Source organism: Ailuropoda melanoleuca, chromosome 3 (genome assembly GCF_002007445.2).
Source record: "Ailuropoda melanoleuca isolate Jingjing chromosome 3, ASM200744v2, whole genome shotgun sequence".
NCBI classification, from domain to species: Eukaryota; Metazoa; Chordata; class Mammalia; order Carnivora; family Ursidae; genus Ailuropoda; species Ailuropoda melanoleuca.
Genome location: NC_048220.1, coordinates 35,445,372 through 35,457,935, shown reverse-complemented (window position 1 = coordinate 35,457,935; position 12,564 = coordinate 35,445,372). Strand labels below are relative to the sequence as shown.

The 12,564-nt window shown below is 37.4% G+C and overlaps 1 protein-coding gene and 1 long non-coding RNA gene across 5 annotated transcripts in view; one reads left to right on the top strand and one right to left on the bottom strand.

The window, feature by feature from the left end:
* Positions 1 to 12,564, top strand: part of DHX29 (DExH-box helicase 29) — a 46,404-nt gene that overhangs the window by 33,364 nt on the left and 476 nt on the right. For 2 of the 4 annotated variants that reach the window (XM_002928078.4, XM_034656235.1), the window contains 10 exons: positions 30 to 114; positions 1,454 to 1,542; positions 2,497 to 2,625; positions 2,720 to 2,795; positions 3,645 to 3,869; positions 5,251 to 5,387; positions 5,802 to 5,895; positions 7,516 to 7,815; positions 8,696 to 8,827; positions 10,632 to 10,728. In XM_002928078.4, coding sequence (XP_002928124.2) covers positions 30 to 114; positions 1,454 to 1,542; positions 2,497 to 2,625; positions 2,720 to 2,795; positions 3,645 to 3,869; positions 5,251 to 5,387; positions 5,802 to 5,895; positions 7,516 to 7,815; positions 8,696 to 8,827; positions 10,632 to 10,728 — 1,364 coding nt within the window. The other 2 variants (XM_034656234.1, XM_019808845.2) reach the window with 2 other exon arrangements.
* Positions 2,504 to 10,635, bottom strand: LOC117801493. Its single transcript, XR_004624071.1, has 3 exons — positions 10,562 to 10,635; positions 4,775 to 4,827; positions 2,504 to 2,638 (listed from the first exon to the last, which is right to left on the bottom strand). It is a non-coding gene; the product is annotated as an uncharacterized LOC117801493 (long non-coding RNA).

Here is a 12,564-nt window from a genome sequence, read left to right as displayed (position 1 = left end):
TTGCTAAGAACTATGATTTTAACTTTCAGATATAAAGTGATAGCTCTGCATTCTATTCTTTCAACTCAAGATCAAGCTGCAGCATTCACACTTCCTCCTCCTGGAGTCAGGAAGGTAAAATTCAGTGCAGTGAATTTACGTGTGATCTGAGAATATTTTATGAAAATGTAATGACTCTTTCACATCACAGTAATTAAAATATTATTAAGTGCCTTATAGGCAGTGGCAGACTCTAGATGTTCTCTAGGTTAACAAAATCAGAAGCGAACCCAATATTAAAATCAAAGTATTTGAATATTTTTATTATGCATTATTAAAGGGACAAGGCTTTTAGGGGAGTGACAGTTGAAAAATATTATGGCATGGATTTTGCTTCTGAAAAGAAAAATCATTACTTTTCCCATCCTTTTCATGAAGGATGTTGGATATCAGGAGCTATTTGAATCCTGTGAGGATTCCTTGTTGTTCTCCAGGCTATGCATCCCTGATTTTAATATATAGACCGTTAGGTTAGGAAACCGTCTCAGTATTTTCATGTCTCCTCTGTTCAGGATTCCGAATGTGAAGGGATACTTGGCAGGGAGTGTCTCAGATTTAGAAGGGGATAAAAGAGCACACAGTTTAAGAACTGTGGGGAACCCAGGAGCTCCCAGAAAGAACCTGGGTTCTGAGGCTGCTCTAATCTCTTAATATTTGGGCTTCCCCCTAAGATTTGGTTTAAAGAAAAGAGTTCTACCTCTTAAAAAAAAAAAAAAATGTTGCTGAGATAGAATGAGTACCTAGGTCCCATCTAAGTATTAGAACCCAGATTATTATTTCCTAAGTCAAATGAGTAAGAAAAACAAGCAGTTACTATTGAATTGCAGAGTTGAGATAGAGCAATACATAAGTGAGTATTTGATGGAGAATTTCCTAAATGTTTTACCTCCAAGGACTCAACAGAAAAAATGCAAAGACTGTAGTATTCAGCCATCACCATTAAGAATTTTAGAACTAGAAATGGATCTAAGAAATCATCTATTTCTACCTCCTGAATTACAGTAGAAGTATCTGAAGTCACCTAACGTAAAACGACTTGGCTGAGGTCACACAGCTAGTAAGTAGTAGAGCCAGGGCAACAACCCACTTCTTACTGATGTACTATTATTTTCAATAATTGTGAATGGTTGTGCGGAGCTGTCAGGAATACTGACCCAATTTCCCAGGCTACTTAGTTCATTTTTAAGATGACTGACTAGAATTAGGGGACCGGTATTTTTGTTGGAATGAAAATCTCTAATTGGCAAGCTAAGCTGTGAAAACTAATACATTTACACAGTAATAGCAGGTAGATGGTGAATTTTTGTAAATAATTTTGAAATTCACTTTTTAAAATTCATCAGGTCAAACTATAGTTTAAATGATTGCACACTGCTGAAAGTGGTTATCTAAATCCTTTGGTTTTTATTTTCAGATTGTTTTAGCAACAAATATTGCAGAGACAGGTATCACTATTCCAGATGTTGTATTTGTAATTGACACTGGAAGAACAAAAGAAAATAAGTAAGTTTGAAAAGGGTTTGGTGCTCTTATATTCTTGGGAGAAATCACAGAATCATATGGGGAAAATTCCAAATGTCCTAATTCTACCCAAAACAAAAAGCCTCAGAGAAACTCTAAGAAACTTTAAAATGCCCAAGAGTAAATGTCAAATTTCATGTCTTAAGTTTTCCCATAAGTAATGCCATGTACGACTACTTGGAGAAAACTGCTGTCTGAGAAAATTTTCAGAACAGATTTTTTTGTAAATTTGTTTGTAAAATATCCTTACAAAAACATTATTTGAGATTATGACAGAGCATATGGATTTTGGAATCAAAGTTGGATTTAAATCTCTGATCTGTAATACCGGTAAGTATAATTATCCGTCCCTTTATATGTAAATGGGGAGCATGAATATTTTTCATAATTGAAAGTACATGGTATAGTAATTGGCACTTAATAGGTAACCTTACCTGAACATTCATAAACAAGTTACTACTTTATAAATGTTTTCATGTTTATATTGCAAAAACAGGGAAGACCACCTTGATAGTCTGTTGTAATCCATATACACTCTCCCGCTATTAGGAAACTTCAGTAATATTCGGCAATGCATATCACTACTAAGAGGCATTTCTCAAACTTTTTCAAAGAAGTCTTATTGCATAATTCATAGGCCTTCCATTAAAGTAAAACATCTTCCATGGTCAGATTAATTTGGGAAAGGTTTAGTTAACCAGGTTTTCCCTTGTAGAGGTATTTGAAGCTTTTAATTTGATAGTATGAGACTTAGTTTGCAGAGTTTGCTGAATCATTTAAATATGAAACATGACTTGGGAAATACCCTGGCCCACAATGGATGGACTTTTTTTAGCCTGTTTTCAGTGTAATTTTAAGAGTTGCCTATTTCCAGCTTTTTTCAAATTTTGATTTAACTCCTTTATCTAAATATTCTCTCCTAAAACTTTTCTTCAGGTACCATGAAAGCAGTCAGATGAGTTCTTTGGTTGAGACGTTTGTCAGTAAAGCAAGTGCTCTGCAGCGCCAGGGGAGAGCGGGGAGGGTCCGAGATGGCTTCTGCTTCAGGATGTACACAAGAGAAAGGTGTGCCACAGCCCTGGGAACCAGAAAGACATCAGTCATTATAGTGTGGCATTTCTGATAATAGGCATTCTGATAATATTATTTTGTTTTTCAGATTTGAAGGCTTTATGGACTATTCTGTCCCTGAAATCTTGCGTGTGCCTTTGGAGGAATTATGTCTTCATATTATGGTAATGCCAAGGGAATTCAGATACTCTTTTTTCATTCTTTTCTTTCTAAAAAAGAGAAAACATGAAGACTTACATTTCTCTTACCCTATGTTGCTCTAGATTTTCATGTATTTTTTTTTTTTTTTTACTCTTGAATAAATACCTCCTCCATCTTTTTTTAAAAGATATTTATTTGATAGAGAAAGAGAGTGTGCACGAGAGAGAGCACACAAGGGGGAGCAGCAGACGCAGAGGTAGAGGTAAAAGTAGGCTCGTGCCTGAGCATGGAGCCTGACGCGGGGCTCCATCCCAGAACCCCAGGATTATCACCTGAGCTGAAGGCAGATGCTTAACTGAGCCACCCAGGCGCCCCATTCTCCCATCTTTTTATAAGTAAACCCATTGTGCTTAAATTCTACCACAGGCACTTGTCCTTAATAGACTAAAACGAGCTCTCAACTGGGGGCAGTATTGCTCACCAGGGGAGAAGGCAGTCGTGTTGCACGGGTACCTAGTGGGTAGAGGCCAGGGCCGACTGCTAAACAGTGCTGAGACTGAGAAACCCTGACATAGACCAAGGGCTTCCCAGTCTGAAAGAGCTATAACAATACCCTTTGGTTCTTAGATTTTGACTTTACAAAAATCAGGAATGAGGAAACTAAAAATATGGCCTAGAAGATCTCATCCTCATATCAGCCCTTCTCTCTCAAACACACACACAAAGTCTCTCACTTCCAATTATAAGAAAAAGAACAGGATAGCCTTACTGAGACATGTATGTCTTTTTTCTCAGAATTTAGTTCCAATTTGACCATCTCTTTGGTCAATTCTTTCTAATATACTGATTTATCACTCTTTTTTAATGTGCAGAAATGCAATCTTGGTTCTCCTGAAGATTTCCTCTCAAAAGCCTTAGATCCTCCTCAGCTTCAAGTAATCAGCAATGCAATGAATTTACTCCGAAAAATTGGAGCTTGTGAGCTAAATGAGCCTACACTGACTCCACTGGGCCAACACCTTGCAGCTCTGCCTGTGAATGTCAAGATTGGCAAGATGCTTATTTTTGGTGCCATATTTGGGTGCCTTGACCCAGTGGTAAGATAAATGCTGCTCTTGCTTCTTCACTTTAACTGTCATTTTGGCTGGGAAATTACAAAGTTTGGAAATAATTTTTACTTTTTATATTTATATGCAGGATAATATACGTTCATCCCTTTACTTAAGTATACTGGAGGTACTATTTTGTAAATGGGTTTGGCTTGTGTAGACTTTGGCTATCAAAAATCCGACTTGAGGGGCGCCTGGGTAGCGCAGTCGTTAAGCGTCTGCCTTCGGCTCAGGGCGTGATCCGGGCGTTCCGGGATCGAGCCCCACGTTGGGCTCCTCCGCTGGGAGCCTGCTTCTTCCTCTCCCCCTCCCCTGCTCTGTTCCCTCTCTCGCTGGCTGTCTCTCTGTCACATAAATTTAAAAAAAAAAAAAAATCCGACTTGAAATGTTTCTTTAATTGACTACATAGAGGGGTAGAGCAAGAGAGCTGTGTGGGGAGGGGGAGACAGAGAGAGAGTCTTAGGCAGGCTTCATGCCCAGCACAGAGCCCAACCGGAACTTGATCTCACACTCCTGAGATCATGACCTGAGCCGAAATCAAGAATTGGATGCTTAACTGGCTGAGCCACCCAGGTGCCCTATTTATAGTAGATGATTCTTTGAAAGCTGTGAACCCCACAGACTTTCCTAAGGAGAATGAAAAACTTTCTTCCTTCGCTTTTCTGCATTCTGTCTCTGAGCCAGCAATTACTAGCGGTTCTGTTTTATCAAATTATCTCAGAATTAACAAATTTTGTGCCTCTTTTTGAAACTCTGGGCCTGCTGTGCCCTTTCAGCTTTCCAGTTTTACCAGGCTATGGCCTTTTCTGGGACTGCAAATCATTCTGTTTAAAAACAGAATGAAGAGAGTGTAACGTGCTCTAGTCTGTTTCTCTGGTATTAGGAATACTCACCAGAATTGTCCTGAGTCCAAAAAATAATCTGTCATGATCATTGATGTGAAAAGCTGCAACAAAAACAAATGGGCCATAATGCGTTACCAATTATTTTAAAAGTATTTAAAGAACATTGCAGGCAATGGAAGTTTAGTAGGCTAAGAGTCAAGGTATATGAGCTATGATTCTGGGATTGCTTCTGTGTGACAGACTGTGAATCACTATACACACATTCAGGTTTTTACCTGATTCTGGTGATGTGACCGCCTTATAAATATGGTCTAAAAGTGATGTATTTTTTAAATTAAACAAATTGAAGCCCAAAGTAACTAAAATGAAAATGTTAGCTATTGTAGAACACAATAAAGGTATTGGAAAAGAAGAAACATGCAACTTGAAAGTGGGACTGACTGTTGTAGGATTTGCTTTTTTTTTCAAATCATCCTTCCATGTTTGCCTCTTTAATGGTAAATGTTTTGGTTATTTATGGATAGGCAACACTAGCTGCAGTGATGACCGAGAAGTCTCCTTTTACTACACCAATTGGTCGGAAAGATGAGGCAGATCTTGCAAAATCAGCTTTGGCTATGGCCGATTCAGACCACCTGACAATCTACAATGCATACCTAGGGTAAAGAAATAATCTGGGTGTTGTCAGTAAGTCAGTGACCTGAGGTTATTTACTTTTTAAAAATTTATCTTTGATGTTCATTAAAAAGATATATCTAAGATTTACCTTTTAGTTACTTCATATATGAAGGTATAATTATTTTAAAGATGTCTATTTTTATAAGCCTTTCTAAAATTTAACTGTAATGTACTTTGTATTGTTGTGTCTATATTACTTCAGATTTGGAGTTAATAATTTACTATCATCCACAAAAAATCTCAGCGTTGAAGTTCATATTCTTATATTAGTAGCTCCTACAACCATTAAGAACCCCCTCCCTTAAGTGATTGTAATTAAGCTGACTTTGGTTAATACCTCTGAAAAAGAGAGTTTGAAAAGAAAACATGTTGAACTTCGGTCATTTTATTTATCTAGATGGAAAAAAGCACGGCAAGAAGGAGGCTATCGTTCTGAAGTAGCATATTGCCGTAGGAACTTTCTTAATAGAACATCATTGTTAACCCTAGAGGTAAGTCTTAATACAACTTTCTAACTCGGGGGCATATGGTTGAGTAGTAGGCTTATTTTAGAAAAAGAAATGCCAAGGATAGTGCTTGACACATAGTACAGATTTAATTTACTGAATTAATAAATTTATAACTTTTTGTTGTTTCTTGTAATAGGTAACTTTTATGTATCGCTACAGTGATTTAAAATAGTATTTAACAACCATAATGTAATAATCATAAAATACTTCTAAGGCTTGGAATCTAGTCATTTTTCCTAAGAGCCCCAATTCCTTTTAGGGAAATTCTTTTCTGTTTCCCTGAATATTAGCCAGCTACTTAGATGCAGGTAGGATGATAGTTATGGAAAGGCATCCAAGGCATCCCTCCCTGTGGCTGATCGTGACCGGTTTTATAAATCTGCTCTTGGGAAGGGAAACCTAACAGCTGTGCCCATCACTCAGGTTTTTGGCTACTCTTGAGGATCAGAATTATTTCTTGGAGGAGAGTGAGTAGAAGTATAGTTAAAATATAAAGACAAGTGATGGCAAAAGCAGGGCGCCTCTGCAAATAATGTTCCTGGTGCATGGGAAACGGTGTTTAGCACACCATCTAAAGGCAGACAGTTTCTACTACAGACACGCTATAAAAGTATTCAGCAAATAATGTATCATGTGATTCCTCTATTCTGTGCTCATATTTTAAAGGGTTAAATATTTTATTCCCATATAACTTAACACATTTTTTGTCATTCAGAATAATGGTTGGGATAAGAGCAGGGACATCTCTCAGAATGAGTTTTGTCCTCCTGCAAGTAGATAAAGGGATAAATTAAAGAAATAGCTGCCTCTGGCCTAACTCACTGGGATTCTTCTAGGTCTCCACTCCCTTCCAGCCGCCCAGTTGCCTCCGCCTCCTTCCTTCTGTGAGCCTTTTCTTCACCTCCCCTGGGCTGCAAGGTTTTCCATCTCTTCACTTACCCTGTGGTGTTAGGGCAGCTGTTTGGCCTTTTCTTACCTGGAATCAAAGTCTCTTAAGTCCCAAACAAGAACTCTAAAGGAAATCCTAAATGTAAATATCACCTTTTAATCGCCTATATCCTGTTTACTTTGAAAAATGCTCATCCTTCCTATAGAATTTAAGCTGGTTGGCACTTAGTTACTAAAGGTTAATACAGATTTTAGGCAACAATTTTAGATTAAATGACAGTGTCATTGTTAGAATTAAGGTGAGATTCTCAGGGGCAGATGAACGAAGTATTTGCATTCCAGGATCGAGATTCCTCCCCTGTTCTTTCTCTAATTATTAGTTTCCTCTGTGACCATCCTCATTGTGTGGGGAGAGCTACTAGTAAAATAAATATATTGAATGCAAATGTGTTCAGACGCATTTTTATTGCTCTCACATTTTAGACATTCTGCTTTATAACATGTAAAGTCTTGGGATGTAGAAATAGGTAATTCTTCAATCCTTGATTTACCAGTATCATTTTCTCCTCCCTCATTTGATTTGGGCTGTAGTTAACTACATAATTTGGCATCCTATCAGTTTTGATAGGAAGCAGCAATATGTATTAAAGCGTTGTCAGTTTTTCTATTTTAATCAATTACGATCTTGTCTTTTTTTAACATAAACCAATCTAGGATGTAAAGCAAGAGTTAATCAAGTTGGTTAAGGCAGCGGGATTTTCATCATCAACTTCTAATGACTGGGAAGGAAACAGAGCCTCACAGACCCTTTCCTTCCAAGAAATTGCCCTTCTTAAAGCTGTACTGGCCGCTGGACTATATGACAATGTGGGGAAGATAATCTATACAAAATCAGTTGATGTTACAGAAAAATTGGCTTGCATTGTGGAGACAGCCCAAGGCAAAGCACAAGTACATCCATCCTCAGTAAATCGAGATTTGCAAACTTATGGATGGCTTTTATACCAGGAGAAGGTAAAGTGCTCATTCTTAATTCCACTGTTCAGAACATTATTCTAGAAGTCAGTGGTAACAAGTTAGGATGCCCCAACAGGTACTATATTTCATTCTCAAATTGAGCTGTTTATTTTTGTACTTATTTGAAATCAGTATGTATATAGTTTCATCAAAAAAAAAGTCCTTATTTCTTTCCCTTAATGAAAGAAAAATATTAAGGTTTCTACTCTGACCATCATCATGTATCAGTTCCCTGAGATTTCACCAAAAGGTGCTACCTCAGCAGAGAACGAAGACATGTTATACGTGCATTTCAAATAAGGGGGGTTTGGGATTAGGCAGAACTCTGTATGACCTGGCAACAGTTTGAGTCACAATGTAACCTGGGATAACTTAGAAGCAATTATTTATAGCTTACAATTAAAAAAATCTTTTGAATCGTAGTTTGCTATAAACTAACAAGGATCCATAATTTCAAGCACTGGCTCAAAAAATCATTACCCTGTCATAAAACTTAAATGTAAAGCATGAGGAATTACTGACTAGTGGCCGTAGCTGAACATTGGTCTAGAAACCAGACACTTTGAAACAGTTTTATTTTTGTGCTAAGCATTGGCATTGTAAAATTACTTGCTCATAGTTTTATGTTCAGGGTATGTAATTCATCCTTACAATTAATGTTTTAAAATGCCTTTTAATAGTGTAATTGCACAGGTGGTGAATGATTATTATAACATTGGCAAATTATGGGCATATGAGAAAGTAAAGGTAGCTTTACAAAACTTACGATGTGAATCTTAAAAGGGCAAATTATAGAAAAATGCTTACGTGAAACATAAATGAATTTCTTACATTTTTAGGCTGTGAAGTTTTCTTCTTCCTCTTTATTCCAATGCAGGTACGGTATACCCGAGTATACCTGAGGGAAACTACCCTAATAACCCCTTTCCCAGTTTTACTTTTTGGTGGTGATATCGAAGTTCAACACCGGGAACGTCTTCTTTCTGTTGATGGCTGGATCTGTTTTCAGGTACGTGCTACAACTGATCTCGTAACGTTAAAATTTTCTACTTGCAGTACCACTGAGGTAGATTTTTAAAATTGTATTGGCATTTGCATAATCTCTTCCTATCGTTTGACTTAAAGTGGAAGACTTCCTTGTTTTATCTTGCCTGTATTGTTTTAAATCTGGTAAATATGAAAATCATAAAATATTGCTACTATTACAGATTGCATTATCAGTAATAATAACTTGCCATGTGTCCTGTACTTCAGTGGTTAACTTTACATGGATTATCTCGAACTTATTACCCTGATAACCTTGTTATTAATTTCTGTAGTTTCCTGTCTATAGATGAGAGACTTCAGTGAGAAGTTTAAATAACTTTCTTAGATTAAATGAATTGTTATTGGCCAACCAGAACTTTATTTTTTTATTTTTATTATTTTTTTAATGATTTTTTATTATGTTAGTCACCATATGGTACATCCCCGGATTCCGATATAAAGTTCGATGCTTCATTAGTTGCGTATAACACCCAGTGCACCATGCAATACGTGCCCTCCTTACCACCCATCACCAGTCTATCCCATTCCCCCACCCCCCTCCCCTCTGAAGTCCTCAGTTTGTTTCTCATAGTCCCTAGTCTCTCATGTTTCATTGCCCCTTCTGATTACCCCTCCTTTCTTTATCCCTTTCTTCCCCTACCAATCATCCTAGTTCTTATGCTCCATAGATGAGAGAAATCATATGATAATTGTCTTTCTCTGCTTGACTTATTTCACTTAGCATTATCTCCTCCAGTGCCGTCCATGTTGCAGCAAATGTTGAGAACTCGTTCTGATAGCTGACTAATATTCCATTGTATATATGGACCACAGCTTCTTAATCCAGTCATCTGTTGAAGGGCATCTCGGCTCCTTCCACGCTTTGGCTATTGTGGACAATGCTGCTATGAACATTGGGGTGCATATGGCCCTTCTCTTCACTACGTCTGTATCTTTGGGGTAAACACCCAGTAGTGCAATGGCTGGGTCATAGGGTAGTTCAATTTTTAACTTTTTAAGGGACCTCCACACTGTTTTCCAGAGTGGCTGTACCAACTTGCATTCCCACCAACAATGTAGGAGGGATCCCCTTTCTCCACATCCTCTCCAACAATTGTTGTTTCTTGCCTTGTCTATTTTTGCCATTCTAACTGGCGTAACCAACCAGGACTTTAAAGCACCTTCTGTTACATCGTGCCATCTATAAGACAGCTTCACAGCTTTTAATGAGTATAGTCAGGTTTTTCTCTGGAAAAATTAGACCAATCACTGCTACCGGCAATAAGCTTATTTCTTTGTAACCCCATCAGCGCTAACCAGCTTAAAAAAAAATCTAATACATTCTGTTACCATATGCCATCAACAATTTGTCTAAGACTGGAGAAGTAAACTTAAATGCAACTTTAAAAATATCTGCAGTTCTCTCCAAGAGGACAGGGTGATAGAAATCATCTGTAACTGGACTGTGATCATGGTTGCACAACTTTATAAATATACTAAAAATCATCAAATTGCACACTTAAAAATGAGTAGATTTTTAAGGTTAGTAAATTACACCTCAATAAAGCTGTTAATTCCTTCCCCCAAATTTCAGTCTTCACTCCCACAGAGTTATTTTAAGAGAAGCTACAGGAAATAGTTTGCCTGTATTTTTCCAGTAACATTTTCTATTAAAGTCCAGATGTGTTTAAGCAGTTGGTAAGGTGTACATGCTTACCTTCGTTTATTGAAAGTCATTCACACTCACAGGGATTAACTTTGGCCAATTTGTTATCTCCTCTCAACAGGCCCCTGTAAAAATAGCCGTCATTTTCAAGCAGCTTAGAGTTCTCATTGATTCTGTTTTAAGAAAAAAGCTTGAAAATCCTAAGATGTCCCTTGAAGGTAAGTTTTTGATTATAATGTAAGTAGAAAACCATCTATTTTTAAACATTGGAGTACATTAGAGCACACTGAAGTCTTATGGTCCATGTGATTAAAAATTGTTTTCATAAAATTTATTTTTTTTTTAATTTTTTTTTTTTTTAAAGATTTTATTTATTTATTTGACAGAGACAGAGACAGCCAGCGAGAGAGGGAACACAAGCAGGGGGAGTGGGAGAGGAAGAAGCAGGCTCCCAGCAGAGGAGCCTGATGTGGGGCTCGATCCCATAACGCCGGGATCACGCCCTGAGCCGAAGGCAGACGCTTAACCGCTGTGCCACCCAGGCGCCCCCATAAAATTTATTTTATACTGAATTCCATCAGACTCCTAGACATTGCTTCATTATTCACAATCCAGTTATCCTCTTAAGATTCTTTTACTCTTTCCTCTTCTAAGCTTCACTTCTAAACTTCTGGCCATTTCACAGAAAAAAAGGATGGTAAAACTGAGCATTGTAAATTTTGATTATAAGGAACTGTGAGGTTTCCAGCATGTTTTTATCTACCATTCTCACAAATGCAGAGCTAGTCTGTGTTTAAAAAGTACATTATCCTTCAATAGAAACCTTCAATAGACACCTGAGTTTTTGGTTAGCCTGATGAGTGTTTCCCAGCCAAACTTGCCAAATCATCAGAATCATCTTGGCAGATATTTAAATACGAAGTCCAAAGACCTACCCTAGACATATTTAATCTCCTTTATGGGAGAGGCCTATGTGTTTTTAATCCCTTAATTTATAACACTTACCTCTACTACCATCCCCTTTTAAATAGAGTAATTTTTATTAAACTGGATTATTTTACTGGTAAAATTTCTCACATTTAGGATTTGATTGCTTACATCTTCATGCTTTGATTTAATGTGTTTCCCTACACATCCTGCAGACTATAGTAGTTGTATCCAAAGCTTTAATTGGATTTCTAGGAAAAGGATATTTTCTACTTGCTGCTCTGTTCTTCCCATTGCATCACATCAGGAAGCATTTAAATTTGGTTTTGATGTTAAAAATTGATCAGTGGGCTTCAATATGATTGTATTTAATAAGTATCTCAGTTAATTTTCATAGGCAAGTTGGGAGCCACTGTTCTAGTGCTAATACCCTGAAACTTGGGGAGCTTAGAATTCATGGTTCTTTCTAGACCCTTCATTGTTTCCCTTGCAGCAAATGACTTTTTTTTTTCTTTTCTTTTTTTTTTAAATGTCATAGTAGCCCCCAGGAATTTGAATGTCAGGCCATGGGCCCAGTTATCAGAATTTCCCATTGCAACTCAGGGCATTCTCTTGCTGAGCTGTCTAATACAAGACAGAATTTCAGTCTTGCAGCCCTGATAATTACACCTATGTAAAAAGTAGTTAAGTTCTTAGGAAGTCACAATCTCAGAACAACTATTTAAAAGTAGCAGCATCTGTTAACATAACCTCCTTCGCAAATAGTACAGCCTCTGTTGCTCTGTTTGTCACATCAGTTGGTGATACTTTTGTTGTGTAGCGAGATCTGTCACTTCCCTATTGACACCTCTCCAAGAGTCCTCCCCTCTTCAAAGTTTTTGTTTCCTTTGGACTAAACATGGAGCAGCTGCTATCAGTTCCTTGTGTGTCCATACTGTGCAAATCCTGACATATTCTCAAGACCATGGAACAGTCAATAGATCCTTCAGTGTATCTGAGCTAGCTGACAAAGTTAGGAAACCCCTTGTCTTAACGGAATTTTTAAAGAAAGAATTCCTTATAAAGGACAAATAGTTACATTACATCATGGCTTTGGGCGTTAGCCTACTTCTTGTGAGAGCAGCTGT